Source organism: Panthera onca, chromosome A1, assembly GCF_046562875.1.
Source record: "Panthera onca isolate mPanOnc1 chromosome A1, mPanOnc1 haplotype 2, whole genome shotgun sequence".
Taxonomy (NCBI): domain Eukaryota; kingdom Metazoa; phylum Chordata; class Mammalia; order Carnivora; family Felidae; genus Panthera; species Panthera onca.
This window is the reverse complement of record NC_138339.1, coordinates 204,806,257-204,828,003: the sequence shown is the minus strand read 5'-3', so window position 1 is coordinate 204,828,003 and position 21,747 is coordinate 204,806,257. Positions and strand designations below refer to the sequence as shown.

At 36.6% G+C, this 21,747-nt stretch overlaps 1 protein-coding gene across 5 annotated transcripts in view; it reads right to left on the bottom strand.

Moving 5' to 3' along the window:
* The window catches only part of DIAPH3 (diaphanous related formin 3), a 516,220-nt gene that overhangs the window by 292,001 nt on the left and 202,472 nt on the right, over positions 1-21,747 (bottom strand). For all 5 annotated transcript variants that reach the window (XR_013550080.2, XM_078433000.2, XM_078433008.2 and 2 more), the window contains one exon: positions 4,544-4,639. Coding sequence is in view for 4 of the 5 variants with exons in the window: in XM_078433000.2 (XP_078289126.1) it covers positions 4,544-4,639 (96 nt within the window). In the remaining variant the exon portion in view is untranslated. The remainder of the gene's footprint in view (positions 1-4,543; positions 4,640-21,747) is intronic.

Sequence of the window (21,747 nt, the reverse complement as noted above, 5' to 3'; positions counted from 1 at the left end):
TCAGGCTCTGTCACAACTACTCAACTGTGCTATTGGAGCACAGAAGCACCCACAGACATTATGTAAACAAATGTCCTGGCTAAGCTCTGGTAGACTGTGTCTTAACAGACAATGGGCAAGATTTAGCCTGAAGGCCATAGTTTGCCACACCTTGCCTTAGTACCACCAAAAATGAAAAACAACACAGAAGTCAATCAAGGGTTAAATGAATAAAGTGTAACAGTCAAAGAATGTGTTAAAAATGGCAATACAAATGAATATACTACAGCCAGATGCATTAATATGATATGATGCTGTTTATATAAAAGTCAGTCAGTTAAAAACTAAACAGCTTATTTAGGAATATGCACATGGTTGGTAAAACTATAAATAAAAGGAAGGAAATATTTAAACCAAGATTTAAGAGAATGGTAACTTCTCATAGGAAGGGATATAAAATTGGAAAAGGTCATATGTAAGTCTTTAAAGTATGAGTCATGTTCTATTTCTTTAGCTGTAGGTGTTTGATTTATATCATTAAATGTAACATGCATTTTCTATATTCTCTGATAATAGGTCATAACAAAAACAATTAAAATAATTTTAAATGAATAATATGGAAACAAAATGCATGGGGAAAAAGGGTGGCATACTGTGTGGTAACAGATTAAGCTTAATCAAGTGAGGTCTGGCTCCTGGGAGCTACTCTCAAAAGCCCTGGGAATGTCCTGCCTGATAAGAGTTTCTATGTTTACTGGGGACACTGGGTCACACTAACAGTCTATGCTAATAATGTGAGTTATGGTGGGGATTTTGGGTCACACAGTATTAACCTGTCCTCCCGAGGGTCTGAAAACCAAGGTCAGTCACACAGTTTTGGGTCAGGTTCACCCAAAACCAAGAACCAGTGAAAACATTGGACACCAAGGCTTAAGTGAGCCTCCCTGGTTGGCAATAATCTGTGACTATTATTACACATCATTGCTGGGAGAAGCTAGAGATGTCCATGGGTGAAAATTTCGTGCTCCAAACTCTCCTAGACACCTCCCCATGTGCCTCTTTCCTTGGCTGATTTTAATCTGTACTGTTTAATCATAAATCAAAGAGTTTTCAGTCATTTCTGTGAGTCCTTCCAATAAACCATCATACTTAAGATTGGTCTTGGAGACCCCCAAACTTAACTGGTGTCAGAAGTGAAGGTGGTCGTGGAGATAAAAAAAACAACAAAACTGCAGATAAAAACCTACTATGATCTCACTTGCACATTTATGTAAGTACAATAACAGAAGTAAACATAAATAACACAACATGCATAACTAATATAGTAACAACTATATAAAAAGATAAAAATGTTAACAGAAGGGTTTACTGTGTGAATGGACATCATTTATTCCTTTACTTTCATCTATATTTGTAATTCATTCTCTGCCTTCCAGTATTAATATTCTACAGTTAAAATAACATGCACATTAAACACCTATATCTATAAAGACTGAACAATTTTTTTTATAGTTTATGAATAAGATTTCTGGCAAACATTTGCTCTAAGGGGGAAAAAAAATGACAGAAAAGTTGAAAATGGCCTAATGCATAACACCCAATTCAGAAGACAAGCATAGATCTTTAAAAAACAAATTAGAAGTTACTGAGGATAGGAGATACTCATTTAAAGCCTCCAAAAGACCCATTAAAGTGAATATTTTTACTAACACACATCTTATCCTTCAAAATGTGACTATATAGGTCCCACTGGAAGCTTTGAGTTCAGTGAAGAAATGTAAAGTGTGCAGATTTTGGAACCAGTCACACATGTTTTCTTCAAGGGAACTTATAAATATTTAAATCTTTACATTAATTCATAGATTCCAGGGTTCCTCCCTTTAGAGCTCTAATATTCCAAAAATCTGGTGAAGCATATGAACCTTGTAAAACTCCTGAGGCCTCTCTTGATCCTCGAGTGCCTGGAATTCTTTTATGCTCAGCGCAGGGTCTCTGCCAAAACCTTTATGAACTCAAACATAGGGAACCTAACATACTTTTGAATAAATAGGTAAATAAGAGAGTAGATTTTACATCCTTTCCTCAAAATTCTATCAAATATTTCAGTTAAGAGAAATCTAAGAGAATGTATTGCAGATTTCTAAGTGGCAAGACTCTGTCTTGTCCTATCACAAGACTCTTCCCACAATTCAGTATCTCAAAAGACTGAATTTCAAAGACAAAAAACAGCTGTGAACCAGATTATAATTATGGTCAAGATTATAGGTTGCTAAAGCTTCTTAAAGCTTAAATCATAACACTTGCTACAATCAGAGAGGGCAAGAATAATCCAGGAATGGATTACATCATAATATGAATGGCATAAATTCTGGACTTTTCAATATTATACTTTAAAATGTGTTTAATAATTAAAAGAGTATATATATATATATTTTTTTCCATATATTCAGCTAAAGCAAAAAAGACAAACAATATCCTTCTCCATGAAAATGTGATTCTGTTATCTCTAAACAGGAATAGTGTATGCTATACCTATTATTTTCAAAACAGGCAACCTTATTCAAGTCACTGAACGGTTATACCCATCTGCAACATCAATGCTACTACCTATGTGATAGGGTTGTAGTTACGATTAAAGGGCCAAATTTAGAACACAGAAAGGTAATCAATAATTATTAACCAATGCAATTAAATTTGAAATCCCATTTAGCACGTGTTCTGTCATATACAAATAATACTAAAGTCAATTATTCAACTTTGAGATAGATATTTAAGCTAACTTATTATGACTGACTCATCTAAAAAGAATTCTATGTAAAGGGCGCCTGGATGGCACAGTCGGTTAAGTGTCCAACTTGATTACACCTCAGGTCACGACCTCACAGTTCCTAAGGTCAATCACCGCATCTGGCTCCACACTGTGCGGAGCCTGCTTCGGATTCTCTTGCTCCCCCTCTCTCTCTGACGCTCCTCTGCTCACTCCCTCTCTCTCTTTCCCTTAAAATTAAAAAAAAAAAAAAAAAAAAAAAAAATCCATTTGAATTGGTACTTCTCCAGGACCCCTATAACAAGGCTGTTTAGAGTCTAGACTAGGAATTTGTAATCTGGGTCATAGACACTTTTCAAGAAAATCTATGTTTTTCACATCACAGAGAATATAATTTTTTTGTCATTATCTAAGTTAATAATGCTTTGAAGCCAGACAATGTTCCTTTAAGGGGGAAAATTCCCTGAAATGCCTGTATCATGTAACAGTCCCCCAAATCTCAATAGTCTAATCATGCACACACATACACATACACGTAAATTATCTCTAATTCAGACTACATGTCCATTACACATCAGAAAGACAGAGCCCTGATACTTGTGATCTTCTCATCAGGGTGATAGACACCATTGTGACTGCCATACAGGGTGCAGGGGAAAGAGCACTGGAGTTTCTCACACCACCAATAAATGCTCCCACACAAAAGCTATCTCATCTCCGCTTATACTATCATTGGCCCAAGCAAGTCACATGATGACATCTAACTTCAAAGGTATCAACTTGTGCCCCAGAAACAGAGAGCAATATCTTGGCCAATAGCATTAACGTCTACACACTATCCATGTGGATCTTGGCATACCTACACTGCAGAAAAGGGGTGGCCCTCTGTCAGAGTAAGCAGGAAAGAAAGGAGATCGCAAAACTTTCACAAAAGGAATGTCAACTCTGTCTTTCACACTTACTGCCTCTAACATAATTCCCTCTTTAATCAATAGCATGGATCTTTATCCTCTCACCAAAGAATTTTTGTTCCAATACTTGCTAAAAGCTCTCTTGAGTCATGTAATAATTGAAAGGAAGACTAAAAGCCATGTTAACTTTTCATGCCTCTAGATTCTCCACATTGCATCCCTCTCATAACATCAGAAAATAACATACATATCCTATTATCTCAGTTCCAAGCAAACTATCTTTGATGTATTTAAGTTGCAGTTAGAAATGAGTTAGAAGCAAAACTCTTTGCCCTCTTCTCCCGTTCAGTCAGAAAGACAATTCAATGCTAAGTATTTAGCTCCTGTAACAGTAATTAAATCTAAAATATTTCCAGTCATTACTTTTGAGGAAAGGCTTTGAACTGCTCACATGGGATAATGGAATTCATTTTTCTCATCATCCTAATTTCCATTAATATTCCAACCTCTTTTGTGTGTGATCAAGTATCAAAAATAATAGAGATTCAGAGGTATAAAAGAAATAATCCATTACTATTTTTTAAAATATGATGTTGTCACCCAAATTCCTTGTTATTTATATGCTTAGACAAAGGATAGCCTTTTTTTATTCAGCTATACAACATATACTTTCATTCTAAATCCTTTCCTTAGCTTTTTTCCTAAAGTACATTACATTTTGAAAAATTTAACCCATCATTTGCTTAAATGAATTATCTTTGAAGTTATTATGCAAATAATAAAATATTAAAATAACATAAAATGAAAAACAAGTCATAAAGAAATAATTTAAAGGAACCACCTCCAGTGTTTTGCTAATGTAATAGTATTGAAGTTTGATACGTACAAAGGTTCTGGGCAATTTTAGAATCTAAAAATTTAAGCTCTTTAATTTTTTTCTTAATAGCTTTCTTCTCTTCCAAATCTTCCTCTTCTCTTCTCTCTGTAAAAGCAAGGATAGATCCATGTCAGTAAGGCATTCAGCAGCAAAAGGACAGTTTGTGAACTATTATCAAAGAATATAAAAAAGATACAAATCTTTTAAAGAACATGGATATAAAAATAATAGACATCCCAAGGCCTGTTTCAGATAGGCACTGGTGGTTCTTCTGCTAGAAAAACTAAGAGTAAATACGTGAAGGTCTAACAGAAAAACTAAAAATAAAACTGATTGCATTATTTTAACCAATACCATTGGGCATAACAATGAGAACACTTAGCTCATATGAACAGTATACAGGACACAATTACAGAAATAGACTTACACTTAGGGTAAGTTAAGAAGTTAGCTCAAAGAGTGCTAAGCAAACACACACAGCTATTTTATGTCTGATATACCATGCTTATTTAAAAATATAGCTCATACTAAACCAGAAGAGTAGATGGTTTATTATTTGTTTTCCAAATCTATAAAAACAGTCAAAATTTGATACTTAGCTTACATTATCTGAGTGTTTTAAAATCAATAAATGCATCTAGCCTCCCTCTCCTTAGTAAAAGAATAACAGAATAAGCATCATGCTAAACACGAATCTATGACCTGTCCTCACAGCAAGGTATAGGATAGTCAAAATTAAGATCTGTAACATCCTATCATCTTCCTTCTCCTTTGTGTTCATGGATAGCTCTTCCGGTCAAGGCCAATCATACAAAATTAGGATCTTGATAACAAAGAATAATGGAGCAGTGTTTGTTAGATATGTACAAATAAATCACTAATACTGGGGAAATAGCTTCTAAAAGAATCTTCAAACATATAAGAGGGCACATTATGTTATTTTCTACCAAAAAAGCCTATTATATGTTTTGTTACATAGTTTGAGGGATCAAATTTTATATTTTTTCTAAATATTAATTATCTCTATCATTTTATTAATAATTATCTTTTTCAACCAATTTTATATTACACTTTTATCCCACATTTGTTTTTCTGGGTTTTTCATTCTGTTCCACTGCTCTAAGTACTACTCCTGGTCAACTATCATTCTGTCTTAAGCACTGCATGATATATCTTTTTTAATTGAATGTTCAAATCATTTTTCCCTTTCTACATTTTCTTTCCTTTTCTCCTTCATTTATTTTTCTACATGAACTTTAGAGTAATTCAAAAGTTCCAAAAATAAAATTCATTTGAATTGCATTTGACTTGCAAGGCATTTATAAATAGATTCAAGGAGATTTGATATGTTGACAATTTTTCAAAATTCCTAGTCATCAACATGACATGTGTTTATAATTATTCAACTTACCACAGTGATCTTCCTAGGCAACCTATATACTCACTGTTACTATTAGGTGTCCTAAGTAAATCCAAATCATACTCTTAAGTATGGGGATGGGAAGTGGAGGGAGTGGTTAATTCTACCTTTCCCCACTATAGTTTGTAACTAGTTATGGCTGGTATATAAAAACTACTAAATTTTGCATACATGCTTATCATCAGTAACTTCACTTATACTTTCATTCAAATGAATATTAAGCACCAATTAAAAGGGGTTGTGCTAGGCAATACAGATACACTGTTAAACAAAATAGAGACATCCTGACCTCACAGAATAGGGGGAAAAAAAGAGTTACAGAGAGGGAGGGAAGCAAACCATAAGAGACTCTTAAGGACCTAGAATAGACTAAGGGTTGATGGGGGGAGGGGGAAGTAGGTGATGGGAATGGAGGTGGGCCCTTTTTGGGATGAGCACTGGGTGTTGTATAGAAACCAATTTGACAATAAATTATATTTAAAAAAATAAATAAAGACCAACAGCAGTAAATTCAAAGCAAATGCCAATTACAATGCATGGATATATATGTAACATTTTATTAGAAACCACAGCTAAATAAAGAAGAATCCCATAACCCATACTTATCAGGGACAGTCTTCATGTAATAAATATCTAATCAAAAGCTTGAAGGGGAAAAGGAGTTAGGTAGGAGAGAAGATTTTGGGGTGGGAGGAGGAAGGATCAGATAAGGAAAGGATAGTATTTGGAGATCTAAAGGTGCAAGAACTTGAAGGGTACAGAAAGAAGAGAGAATAATAAGAACAGAGAATATTGAGTAGAAGTAAATGACACCAGAAAGTAGCAGGGACCACATCATGCAAAACCTTTTAGGCCAGGTTAATACGTCTGGATTTTATCCTCCAGACAATGAGGAGCCACTGAGATTTAAGTATGTGACAGATATCAAAATAACTGCATTTTAGAAAAAAACTCAGGCTATGGAAAGAGTGGAAAAGTACGAGGGTAGGAGGTCAAGACAGAGGGAGTTACAGAAATCCAAAGGAGAAAAAATGGTGCCCTCACCTGAAGCAGCAGAAACTGGGATGGACAGAAGGGATGATTTCCAAAAGGAGAATCCAGCCCACATCTGTCTCCTGAATTCCAGAGTGAATACCCAGGGGTCTACTTTCAACATCTCTACTTAGATGTCTAAGGGGCACCTTGAACGTCACATGTACACACACACCCTCCACACCTTCTCATCTCAAAAAAATGGGAATGCTCTTGTTGCAACTGCTGAACTCAAAAAGCTTGAAGTCATCCTGTTTTCTGCTACTTCCCAGTTGACTCTAACTCAAAAATGTTCCTTGAGATAAGCACTCCTTACCATCTCCCCAGCTACTGCTTTTCCTATCATCCTTTCTCACCTGGTTCATAACTGCCTTCAACTCATCGCCCACCTCCTGGTTTGACTGACTGCAATCTCAATCTCTTCACCACAAGGCAGCAAAAGAATCCTGCTTTTCCTTACTGCCTTATATGGAATAGCAACTCCCACCCAGTATTCCCAATCACCATTATGATACCTATTTTTCTCCTCCAAAGCACTTACTCTTGGCATACTATCAATTTACCATTTGTCTTTCTTCCCCTCATTCCAAAAAAAAGTGTTTTAAAATGTAGCAACTTTGTTCATCATTATATCCTTAGCACCAAGAGTATGGTCTGAAACATACATAGCAGGTATTCAGTAAATATGTGTGTGATGTAGGTTTGTATGTGTGAACCTGCACACAAAAGGGAAAAAGAGAAGGGCACTCGGGGCAACCAGGCAGCTGATAATGGTGTTTATTTGATTCATCAAGAAATGAAAAACATGTTTAAATACTCAAGTTTTAAACACGTTGTGCTTGAGAAGCTCTTGTACATCCACACAGTCATGTCCAAGAGGAGGCTGTATGTACAGATGTGGAAAAGAGAAACCTGGAATGGAGATACAGGGCACAGTCCTACCAGTTAGTCCACTCGCTGTCATAGATTTTTCCAGTTACCACCAAAAATGACACATTTGTCACCTTACTCCTAGTAGTTAACAGAATGAGACAAAAGGTTTACAATTTTCAGATGAAGGCTAATAAAAATTATGTTAGTAGACTTCCTCTCCATAACCTGACCAAATGGCAATCCTCTACTTTTTAGAAAATGTACATTTTTTTTATCTTCATCAGGAAAAAAAAAAAAAAAAATCCAGCATTTTTGTTTTAATCAGTTCATTTCTCAACACCAATTTCCTTTGACATTCTGAAAAATTTTCTAGCCTATTTAAAGAAAAAAAGTCAAAGAAACTAATAATTTTAAGTATGTTCTGACCATCTACTAGGCATTGCCCTGAACACTTTGTTACACTCCCTTGCATAATTCTCATCAGTACTCATACTACAGCTATCACCATAATCACAGTGAGAAAAGGAATGCTTAGGGCAAGTAACTTCAAACAGCAGATCTGAAGACAGTGATCACAAGACTTCCTCTCCAATATTCCTTCCTCTAGTTTCAAAATATGTTAGGTGTCACATTAAAATAACAAAGTGGGGGAGAGGGAGATAACCAAGTAAGCTTGACCACTTCAACCTCCAAATCAGAGGCTGAAATAATTTTAACTAATTCTGCCTTTCCATAAAAATGACAAATTAGATTCTTACTGAGTTTAACGTATCAGCATTCCCATAATGCAATGAAATTATGGTTTTCTCCTCTCTTCTCTATTACCAAATAGCCAAAGGACGATTGGGAAAAGATGCAACTGAAATAGTAAGCAGAATACAGACCAAAGGATATGAAGCAGTAAAGCTTTCTGAAAAGAACAAAAGCATTAAACAACAGTAGAAATCAGATAATCACTCCATGAGCCAAATAGACTGATTTGGATAAAATCTTAACCACGAAAAAAAAAAGTTTTTAAGTAATGTTGAACAAATAAAATGAAGCCAGCTAACAGACTGCCTCAAATCAGTGTGATAGCAGTGAAGATGCTTATACAAAGGTCCTGATGAAGCAGGATCTAAATGTTGGCAACAATGATAAAGATGCATTCAAGAGGAATAAGAACAAAGGACAATGTCTAGTGGAAATGAAATTCATACACAAGGTCCTATTTCATTTACCTCTGCTCACATCATTTCTGTGAGACACAAGCCACGACACAGTGCAGAGACCCGCAGGGGAACTTGGGCTTGGCATCTGCCACCAGGTCCTGCATCCCCAGCTCCCACCACCGAAACTCAGCGTGGCTTACATCCCTCATCTAAGACCTGGGGACACACTGGACCTCTAAGATGGGCCATCAGAAGGCAATAGGATGATAATCACCTCTCTCAGCCTCCGCAGTGACAAGGAGATAAGGGACAAGAATCAGAGCGCCTAACCACAGCTCACGAGCCAATAGGAGAACACTTTTTGGGCTCCTCCCATCCACTGGTAGAGCTCCTCTTCTAAGGCTATTCTAAAAAACACTTTCACTAAAACACTAGATTTTCTCAAGTGTAAGACAAAACTCTGAAACATAAAGTCCAACTATTAGGGCCATCTGTACTTGTGATCTAGCTTTTTTGCCATTAGAGGTCTGTGTTTAATCTTATTTCCTAGAGAGGTTGTGTAAGGCGGCATTTTTCCAACAGAAGATTAATACTGTTCAAAAATGGTTCTGATCACTAACACAGCATATGCCGCATTTTATGAGTGTTTTATGTCAGAATGGAGTCAAAGATGACAAAACTTTCTATGTTGCCAAGAGCCATGAACTGAAAAAGTGTTTTTTTAATTACATTTTTCTCTTTATTCTTTTTCTATTTTCAAAGTTTCAAAAATAGCAGCAAAATTTTATAAAGAAATTTCCTTTCAGGATCTTTGCTTTCATACTAAATTTTCCATTAAAAATCCTAATTCCATGGTACATGGTTATACAGTTTATTCCAGTTCATTTTGCATTGTGCTCCAATCAGATTGATTAAAATGGGATCTTTTTTTCAGGAATGAGATTCACATATTCTCTCATACATTGTTTTCTCACTGCAAAAAATTCTAGAATATTCAGTTATCGGTATGTAAGCAGCTAGTCTCCACTAAAGTAATACCACACAAAAGGCAACACCACAGGCTTCTCGTTCCATAATGGAGTATTCTAAGTCAATGAATGCTACTAGTAATTGTTTATTCTTTTTTTATTGGTGCTTCCTGGAATGTATCTCATGTCACTATGTTTGTAAAATACTACACGTTTCAATTTTTTCCTGGTATTCATTTAGCACAAATGCTATTAAATTGTACACGTTAGATGTTCACAGTAAATTACCTTTGTTCATTAGATTACACTAGCCTTGAGAGGATAAAAGGACATGTACCAGATTAAATATGCATTCTTTGTGACACTCAGAGAAGCCAATAAAATCAAGTCAACTATAGAAAAAAAAGCACGCATATATCATGTATTTAGGAAATGACAACTGAGGCCTAGCACAGTCTGAATTCATATAGGGTAAAAGGTGGGGGCCAGAAGACATCTATAAAGTCAAGATTATTTGCATTAATTGCAATTGTTTTTCTTCTTACTTTCTAACTGCCAAGGTTCTAATGGGCTAATAAAAAGTATCAAGATTTTATAAGGTCCAGATTTTGGAAGAACAGTCCTTGAATATGAAGTTTAACTACCTCATTCTACTAATGAGGAAACCTGAGCACAGAGTTTATGAGTTACCTGCCCATGGTCACACAAAGGGCTAGGTGGTGGCCAGCTCTCGGACAATGGCACTGACCACCACACCACAGGCTAAGAGCAGCCTCCGAGGCAGGGAATCCCCATGAGGAAAGTAGTCTACAACCCAGCACGTAAGAGAAAGATAACTCCCTAAGGTTTTCATTGACACTGGATAGAATTTTTCCTCACTGTCCATGTTCAGTGGGAGAGAAAGTGGGAAGGTGAATGGACCTGGGGGAGCAAAGAGAAATGCTTGGTTTCCTGAGTACAATGAGCAAGATTTAACACTATGGAAAATTATACATAGTTCCTAAAGGGAAAAATTAAGGATTCACCCATCACTACTTCAAATGGTAGCTAACCGAATACGATTCAGTTACCCAGCAATATATTGTGAATAGACTGGACCTGAAAACCTCAAGTGTCAGAATTAGAGGATAATCTAATAGTTGGGAAAGGAAAATAGATTTCTAAGAGTTACCACTACTAGTATCTGTGATAGGAGAATATTATTTCAAAGAAGATTTAGGCAGCTTGAAGGCAGAAGATATGGAATATATAGAAGAAAAGTGAAAACTTGGAATGAATTATTTTTTAAGTTGGCAATACCCCCTTGGCAAAATGTCAAAGTAAATGCTTTGGTATTGAAAACCATAATAGTATAAATAGCTTTAGTCATATCTGATCTGTCAAACCCGGTTTTAGTATTTCTAGGCACATAAATAAATGACTATGTACCTAACTACACAGAAAATAAACAGAGAAACAGGCTATCTTTCTATTCAAATATTAATATATGACTGCCATAACTAATCAGAGTATTTTACTAGCAAAGAGATGTGTGCTTGGCAATTTCAGGCTAAGAAGAAGAAGAAGAAAAGCGGCTAATGCACTAACTAAAATACTGAGGAATAGATTATTTCAACTACAGCAATCATCAAAAGTGTAGCAAACAAATGCATATTTCTTTTTATCCGACATTCTATTTTAGTAACCAATGTCACAAAACAAATAGTCTTGAAGGACTTTTCTGTATAACTCAAGTCTTACACAAACAGGGAGAAGGATTTCACTATTTCACAAATCCTCAATTAGAGCTGTATCTAATTCTTTTTAATGTTTTATTTTTTTAACCATTACTACATGTACAGAAGAATCATTCAAGTCCTGGGATTACGGTCTATAAAAAACTTGAAACATACTTCAAAACCAAGTCAACAGAGTTGAACAAAAAATATGTTTCCTCCCTTTTTATTCCCATATGGAATAACAAAGCGATCAAGACAGGTTATAAAAACTGCTGCATCTCTAAGGACCTTTTTGCAATCACAGAACTTAGCGATTTTGCTCATTTCAAAAGTATTAGCACCACAAACTAAAAAAATGATGTTCTTGAGGTCCCCTTGTGTGTAAACACTCCCTCATAACTAAGACTGAGATAACAGAAAAACAGGAGCTCAGACCAAAGAAAATATCAATATCCTCCAAATTCATATATTCAACAAAATGTTTTAATAAGCTGTACGCTGGGGAGAAAAATAACCCAGTCAGTCAGGTCTATTTTTCATGCATATCTTGGCGCTAACTGTTATAATTTAATTTCAAACTGACATGAGCTTTGATTAGATGGACGAAAGGTGTCAGAGGCGAAACTAAAGGAATCAGGAAATGGTTAAAAATTCAGCCCCAAAAACATGGAGGCCTAGTGTCACATGATCTTTATTGGTTCATCACAATTCATAGAAACATCATAAAGGTTTTTTTTATTATGTATCCTCAAAGTCTCCCCACTGTAAGTACCCGCACCCTTGGAATTCTTCCATGTTGTGGTTTCTCAGTCATAGAATAATACATGTACTCATAAAATATAATTTTTCTACTAACTACTGTTTTTCCCAGTGCAACCTAGTCCCATATATCCTCAGCTAATGTTAGCATGTGAAAATATATCCCTGCTAAAAGAAATTACAGAGCAAAGACTCTAAAAGTTAATGCATGGCATGCTAATGCATACACAAGAGAATGTACCAAAGGGGGAAAAAACTTATTATAAAAAGAATGAGAACTTAGTGTACATTCCTAATTTAAAAGGAGGATTAAATCCAAATGAGGACACAGGTAATTCAGGATATCTAGCATGCTGTAGAATGGAAAGACTTAATAAGCCAACTTATTAGTATTTGTACACACAGTGCTAAGCAACTTGGGAATAGAAAAGGTAACAATAAATTGTATTAACTAACAGATAAGAAGGAATGCCATACTACACAGTGAGCAGACCATCCCTGGTGTATCAGAGGGTGAGGAAAACAAAGACAGAATTTCATCAAAATGGCCAGAGTGATTATCTACACCTTGAGAGAAGAAATGTGATCAGACATAAAAACGACCATTATTCCAACGTAATGAGAGAGAATTTCAGGCTTAAGAAGCAGAATTTTATAATGATCTTAATTAGACTCAATGACAGCATGCCTGTATTCCTCAGGATCTTGTATTTTTGCAACAAACTAACCAGAATGTGGAGTGTCAATGTCTATTTCCAATTAACATTTTGTTTTAGTATTAGAAAACTCAAGTTGCTACCCCTCTCCTGCCATAAGAACCACGGACTTGCTGCCACTTATGGGCTTATTAGCATTGCCCTAGGAAAGGAGTTATACACATCATCTCCGGTCAAAAAATAATGTGTGTGTGAGTATGTGTACGTTGTGTAAAAGAGGAGGAAGTAGAATAGTAGTTATTTGTTCAACTCAACATTTATTATATGGTCTTTCTGATAAGTAGTTCTCCTGTCCTTCCAATTTCATGTTCCCATCACTGATAGTTCAGTTGAAAATTCAAGTCATTTCCTCAATTTCTTAGTTATTAAATCTTTAGTCCTGGGAGATCAAAGATGCTCCCAGCTACTATTCCAGATCATCCTGGCATCTAAATGGTCTACCTAATTATAACTCCATTCTTTGACTAGCCTATTTTCTAGAATCAACTAGCTTGGGCACTTTTCTATCCCACAACCACCTGAACGTAGGATATTTCTGTTTTTGTTTTAACCTGGGCGTTTGATACTTATCTAGATTATCATCCCTTCAAGCTAGATCTCATACTATGTAGATCCTACATAGTCATACAAACTTCTTGGCTCATGTTCAGACCTCTTTTCCAGGTACCACCTTTCCCACATGCAACCCAAATGTCCCACATGTACCTTTCAACCACTGGGAAGTGGTTAAGGGAGTAGCAGGTTCATGTACACTAGGATTAGGGAAATGCTTTTAAAAAAAAATGATATTTATATGGGCAAGAAAGGAATGGGGAGTTGGTGTTTAATGGGTACAGAGTGTCAGCAAGAAAGGTGAAAAAGTTCTGGAGATGGACGGTGGTGATGGTTGTGCAAAAATATGAGTGTACTTAATACCATAGGCCTGTAGGCTTAAATGTGGTTTAATTGATAAAATTTTATGTTACGTAAATTAACCATGAAAAAAATAGAAACAAAAATACAAGGCTGGATTTCAAACTACTTTTTTTTTTTTTTAATGGTTTATTTATTTTTGAGAGACAGAGTGCAAGGTGGGGGGGCGGGGGCAGAGAGAGAGGGAGACACAGAATCTGAAGCAGCAGGCTTCGAGCTGTCAGCACGGAGCCTGATGCGGGGCTCGAACTCATGAACCACAAGATCATGACCTGAGCCAAAGTCTGACACTTAACCAACTGAGCCACCCATGCACTCCAAACCACTTGCTTTTTTAATAATGTTAGTTTGACCTCTTTTTGATTTAGAAATGAATGTAGGGATTAGGTAATTTTTTTAATGAAAAGACATAAATCTAAGTGACCCCAAATTCTCAAACCAGATCAAACTGGGATCATTTAAAATGCATGTGGTCTTTCCCAAGAGCTGCTGAAGGACAGGGATGTGTTCATTCACCACACACTACACCTCAAACGTGGACAACTAGTTTGACTGCTTATCTGACGGCACAGACAATGCTGCTACAGAAGAACCCTTCCTCTCTTATCTCATTCGGAATTACCTCTCCAAATTGCACAAGGAGTTTACTTCTTGGCAATTCTGTGTTTCGAGAGCCTAATCACATTTCCATTTCCTTGAATGTCGCAGCTCAACTCTTAAATTTCTGCGACTATGGCAGCCCAGGTCAACTCTTCTGTCAATAGGGATGACAAGTGAGGAAGCAAGGGTAGTCTTTTACATGAAAGGAAGATCTTAGTTCCTCTTTCCACCCTCTTCTTGCTCCTCCGCTTTAAAAGGTTCAGCATGGAGTACGGCCCTCTCATCTTTAATTTCCTTACCTACTGAAGAGTCAGCACAGGTAAGACAGCCTGACATTTTCCAAGCACTGAAACTGATCCTCTCATCTCCTTGGTCTTTGCCCCACATACGCAGCTGGCACATAAACTATCGTGCTGAGTTCTAGCGAAGGAGACAGCCTTAGGCCTTTGGTATATTCAGACAAAAGCCATGTTAACAATAAAATGGTACTTTATCTTCCTTTGTTGTGGATCCCTGTACATATATCTGACCAAGGAAAAAGGAGGGCCTGAACCAAGACAGGATTCAGAAATCCCCTGATGTTTTACAATCCCCCAAACTCCCATAAATACTTCTAAGAATTTAAGATAAGCAACATTTCCACCTCCTTCTTAATGTTCATATTTAAAAGTTACAGGTTTTTCTTATAAAACCATCATTTTCCACATCTTATCTTTAGCACACTAACCAAATGCGCTATGAAAAAGAAGAAAGTACTTAAGAGAACCATTCTGTGAAAGGGAATGGGAAGAAACTTTTCATTAATGGGAGTGCAGTAGCTTAAATCTTATTAGAAAATCTCACTTTAAACTCAATTACTTCACATTATGTTGAGCCACCTGACACTTGAGCAGAGAAGCATTAACACCATGGTAGAGAACAATCCTTACCGGAAACGAAATATCCCTTACTGTAAACTACCCTATCTTACTAATTAAAAACTATCTCTGGTTTAAATGCTTCATGAAAATGTCAGACAGTAAAATTATACCAATAAGCCGATGCAGAACTGGAAATGAAATACTAAACAGAACATTTTTGACATCTAGAAACACGCATTAATTGGGGACTCTGGTGCATGTCAAAATTCCTAATCTTTAAAATGTTTTCATAAATCATAACAATATTCTTATTATGTTACTTATTTTTTACCCAAAAAACATGGAATCCATATTTCAAATGATTACTTGAAATTCTCAAAACTTCAAATCCTTTCTCCCCCATTAAAATGAATAGTAAAATATCACCTAATAAAAATTTTATTTTACTGTAAGAAAACTAAAGCAGAGAGTAGCTAAGAGTCTGTCAAATGGACACCAGGACTCTAGACTTCCATGTTTGTGCTTTTTACACTCCAGATACTTGATGATCCTGGTCATTCAGAGCCTATCCGGCTTATCAGTAGAAACTACAAATGTGACGAGATGAGAACTGAATGGAATTAAAGGCAGAATGACTAAGATTCATTCCACCCTGCAGAGAAAGTACAGCCTGGTAACAATTGGAGATGCTGATGATTATTTTTTTTTTTTTTTTTTTTTTTTTCCTATCTGGAGATTTTTCCCATAGCCTTGCCATTTCAGGATCAATGGCATTTGCTTCCTCTAGCAGAAAGATAACGCTCGGAGTAAGAGGTCATTCCTCAACACTGAGCGTAAAATGAAGTTTCTGTTAATATCTACACTGAGACAATAGTCTTGAAAGCTATGTGGTTCAATTCGAGAGCTGGGTACTTACAGGGAGAATGTGTTGAAATGAGCCCACAACATTTTCCTTTAACTATGTAAAACAGGACAGGATTCCACTGTGCAAAGGGAAGATGCAGAATAGAATGTAAGGACGGACACAAGGAAGACAAAAAGAAGGTCTTGGACCAAAAGAAAACTTGCAGAAGATTAGAGGAGGTAAGATCAGAATTTAGACCCAACCACACAGGGTGTGCTCCCTTCTTCCTCCCACAGATAGAAAAGGGCTGTGGGAGAAGGGCCTGAGATAAAAGAAGACAGAAGAGGGTTTGGAAACCTAAGAACAGAGAGTATTTGCACCCAGCTTCCTGTCTGGGCCGCCAAAGGAAGAATGGCCTTCAACCAATGTGCAGCTAGTTCTGGAAAGCAAGAGTGATGCACAACATGTTTAGGCAGCAAGCGCACCTACCTACAAGACTATCTTGCTCTGTGAAGAGGTCAACAGGAGACATGCCACTGCTGAAGAGTCGGTGTACGTGTCATTTTCAGAAGTAAATGCTACATTACACTAGACTTTGCAAATAATAGAGAAATTCACATTGGATATAAATTTCCCTGCAATTCCAGTAGGAAAAAATATACTAGCGGCAAGTATTACATTCCAAATTCTAAGAAGTCAGTGAGGACTGCAAACACTTTTCTCACTACAAACACATACAAATGCCCAAAAAGGAACATATTAAAACATGCATTTCTATGAAGTTATATCATACTTGACATCCAACGATTTAAAATTTAAACTCTTATCCCCATACTTAGTCCTCTTTACTTGGTTACTTGTATACTCACAATGCTTTCTCACCTTTTCGCAGGCTGCTCCTTCTAAGCCTGAGGAAGATGTATGCAACTTGCACTACATCAATTACTTCTACCCTCACACTTGAGCAAACATTCTTCAGGACAACCATTACACAGATTCCTTTCATTACAAATGGGTGTCCCTTTTGATCACCGGCACCATTTGGAATAATTAACTATCGAATACTCTGCTTTCTGAAAGCAGTTTGCTGAATTAATGGAAGCCTGTGTATGTAATATACTTGACGAAAATTTCTTTCACTTTGGAAAGCTAAGGTCATTTCTAAGCAGTGACTGTTTAAAAATCAAATAAATGACTCACATATCTTGTTACAATTTTTAGGATTCATTTACATTGGCTAAAGCAAAGTCTCCTTTTTACTTCCCAGTTAAACGTGTAAAATATGTATTTAAAAACAACAACAACAACAAAAACTTAGCACACTAGTCCTGCAAACTGTCCTATGATTCTGGAAATGTTTTCTAGGAAAAATAAATTGCTAAAAATCACTGTACAACAATTCAAATAATAAACCAAAGTTTCCTTTACCTTACTACATGTTACTGTAAATATTCCTCCAAAGAAAACTACTGGTAACAACAGTTACTGGTAACAAAAGCTACTATTGGTAGCCTTCTAAAAGGCTTCACATAAAATATAAATATACATATATAACTGTTTATGTAAACACCAACACCTAAAATCCACTCTCATTTTATAGATATGTAACTGAGGCCTGGAAAACTGCCCTTCCCAAAGCCAAAGAACTACTACCTAAGTGACAGATTCAAGACTAAAACCAGACTATGGATTCTCATCTATTCTATTCTCACTGTACCAAACTCCACTTTTGGAAGGACACCCAGAGCAATGAAAACGCTAGTCCAGCAATGAGACCACTAGAATTGCAATAGTTGTCAATACCAGAGTGTCCCCAAGGACTCCTTGGTCACTACGAAGACAATTTTAAGCTGTTTCATTCATTCACTCACTCATTTCATTCATTCACTTGCTCATTAGGCAGTGAGATTTCCAAGTAAAGGCAGAGAAAAGTAAAACATAATGCTGGACCTTCAAGAACGTCCATTAAAATTAGAGCAATAATATGTGCAAAGATGAAAAATAGACAATAACATCATCATTTATAGAAAGTGAAACACTTTTTTAAGTGAAACATTTTAAAGGAGTCAAACATCTTTTGAAAGAAAACCCATCAGAAGAAAAAGTAGCAGATTTTTGAATGACTAAAAGAAACGAGTCCAATCGAGGGAAAAGATACATGGAAATTCAAAGAGGAAAAAAAAAAAAAAATCCAGCTAGACTTATCAGGAAAATCTTCATGGAATAAGTGGTTTTAGGTGTGGGCCTTGAAAGATGAATAGGAGGCGGGATTAGAATGCTTCTCTTTCCCCTCTCTAAAGAGTCACTTTCTATACGTAAATACATTAATTTACATACATATACACAAAGAAGTAAAACACTGTTTTGAATAAGTTTTCTGAGAATGTACAAAAAATCTTGGTAACAACCTACAAATCCAAAACAGAAGAGCTTCTGGCTTTTCCAGTCTCATTCGGCACAAGGCAGTTGAAGAACAAGGAGGGTTTATTTCAAGACTGCCGTTACACACGAACTCATAGTGCATCTCTGAGATACAAGGCAAACGGATCCTCACAGGGAAGAAGAATTGCAATTATGGAATTTAAAGAGGGGAGTTGAGACATTTGATTTCTACTGTCATCCATGCCTTGTATGCAATGGGATTTTGAAAGTTTATTTAAATACGTATTTGGGGCGCCTGGCTGGCTCAGTCAGTAAAGCATGCAACTCTTGATCTCAGGGTGGTGAGCTCAAGTGCCACATTGGGCGTGGGGCCTATTTTAAATGAGTGAATAAATAAATAAATAAAATACATCTTTATTATTTGTCAATGCATAGTTAGGTCAAAGCCACTGCATTTAACACTAACTTGCTTCCAACAAGTTTTTTGTGTGTTAGAAAAAATAGGGGGGGGGCAGGCTGTAGTCCTCTACACCTCCTTTTAGAAAGGAGAGAGGCAAAGCATCTAGAAAGAACTTGTCCTTAGCATCAGTCATTGTAGGATCATAGCAGGCCACTTCCTGGCCTTGTAACACCACCCACCCCACATCTGGCAGGCCAGCAAGGCCTTCTACAGTCTTAGCCCACGGCCAGCAGACAGTACAAGAGTGTGCCAAATCTTCCACTGATGCGACCATTCCTTCTGTAGGATTAGCCTTCTCCTTTCCTTCCTGCTATTCACCCTTCAAAAACACTCAAATGTTTGCTGGAAGCTTTTCCAAACAATGCAGGCCTCAAACCCCATCTCCTGTCATTCTGGCCTCACATGATACTCTCCAGCTTCTGAAGGATTCTAGATTCTTCCCAAACTAAGGGATTTTGAACATACTGTTTCCCACACCTGTAGAACTTGTGCCTTAATTCTTCTGGCAAATTCCTAATTCTCCTTCAGGTCTCCAATTAAATGTGATATGGACTTCAGAGGCCTTCTGTGACCTCCCTCTTCAGTCTAGCACTTATCACCATAACTTGTTCATCACTTACACGGGACATACAGAAACTGTGGTTGTTTTTCTTTGTCTACTGATTTATTTTCTATCATCTCTATTTGAAAATGCACTACCAGAAGGCAAGAATTTTATTTGTCTTGCTCAGCAGTGCATCCCAGGGGCTAGGATAGGACCTCTCATAGGAGGGGCATCCGGTATTTGTTGTTTGGCTGACTGGCTGGTTGACTGGGCTGCGTGATTTGCCATGACTGATTCAATAACCAAAACCAGAGCCTTTGCTGGCTGATTGATGGCAGATAACCGCAATTGTAGAGTATTACGAAATAGCTAGCCTTGAGGGAGTATGATTTGTATATCCAATTTCACTTGCTGACAGAAAAAAAAAAAAAGCCACACGAGCACTAAGTCTTAAGCACTTAATACAATAGGGATTACGCAGCTCCAAGGAGAAACAGTCTGCAAGCACAAAGCTGCTGGACTGGGAGATAAGAAGGCCCTCTTCTGCGGAGGAATATCAATCTACAGAACAGATGTGGGAGCCAGTGCCAAGAGGCACAGGTAGATACCCATGTCTTATTTCCTTCAGAATTCAGAGTTAATGCATCAGTATTTTGTGTAATTATTATGCATTAGGGTTACCAGGAAAAAATCCTATAAATTCAATTTTACAAAGCAAGCCTCACATATTAAAAATATGCTTCTATAAAAAATAGAGAACACTCTAGCTTATGATTAAAATCTCCTAAATAGGCATTGAATTACAGGATGCCATCTCCATAGGACACATATAGAAAATATCTGAGTGGTAAATAACTCAAACACGACCAATGATGGTTCTACTGGCAACGGTTTTAGGTCGTTGTTTAGCCATCGCATTTTTCATCTATTAAATGATAAATGATCACTACAGATCATACTGACTTTACAATTCTGTGTTTACCTAATGAACATTCCCACTTTTTCTATTTCCATTATAAGACGCAAAGCACTATGATCCCTCTGTATTGTCCTCTCAGCTAAAATAGGTTAAAAACAAACATGTGTATAACATTTTATACTTTACAAAGCAGAAGTGCCAGTTGGAACATCGAACTCTGGATTATTAATAATGGGTAAAATGATATAATGATAAGGAAAAAAAGCCTCATCAAGACTGCTTAACATTGTTCCTTGCATTGTCATCCCCCCCTTTTATTTTTTTTAATTTGAGATACAGCGAGCGAGCACATGAGCAGAGGAGAGGGACAGAGGAAGAAAGATAATCTTAAACAGGCTCTGCACTCAATACAGAGCCTGACATGGGGCTCAATCCCACCACCCTGAGATCATGACATGAGCCAAAATCAAGAGTCAGGTTTTCAACTGAGTGACCCACCAAGGCATCGCCTTGCATTGTCATTTATTAACAACAACAACAACAAAAATGCATTTGAAGTTCATGTTCAATATATACCATGGGAAATGCAATGTTCACAAAAATCAACTCCAAAAATTCCTAATGAATACAGATGCAGCTGATCTTAATTAGCATACAAACAACAAATGCTGAAAAAGCACTTGGGTCATCATTTAAAAATACATGCAAACAAGACACCAAGACAAAGAACATGTTGCTGATGAGAACTGGACCAGGCTTGTCAGCTTGAATAGCTATTGTGTATAATATTTTAATTCGATCATACTTAAAATTGCAAAGCTATTATTCTAAAAACATAAGTACATAATAGACATGTGTTTCCTTTCAAACTATACCACCATCAACAGGCACAACTTTAAAATAATGTGTAACACAAAATGAGAGAATTTGAAAATCTGGTACAACAGAAAGAAAAAGAAAATTGTAAAATAAAACTGATGGTGAAGTACAGAGCTGCACCAGAGGTCAACAACACTGCGTCTATTATTCAGCGGAAACACAGAATTTGCCTTTAG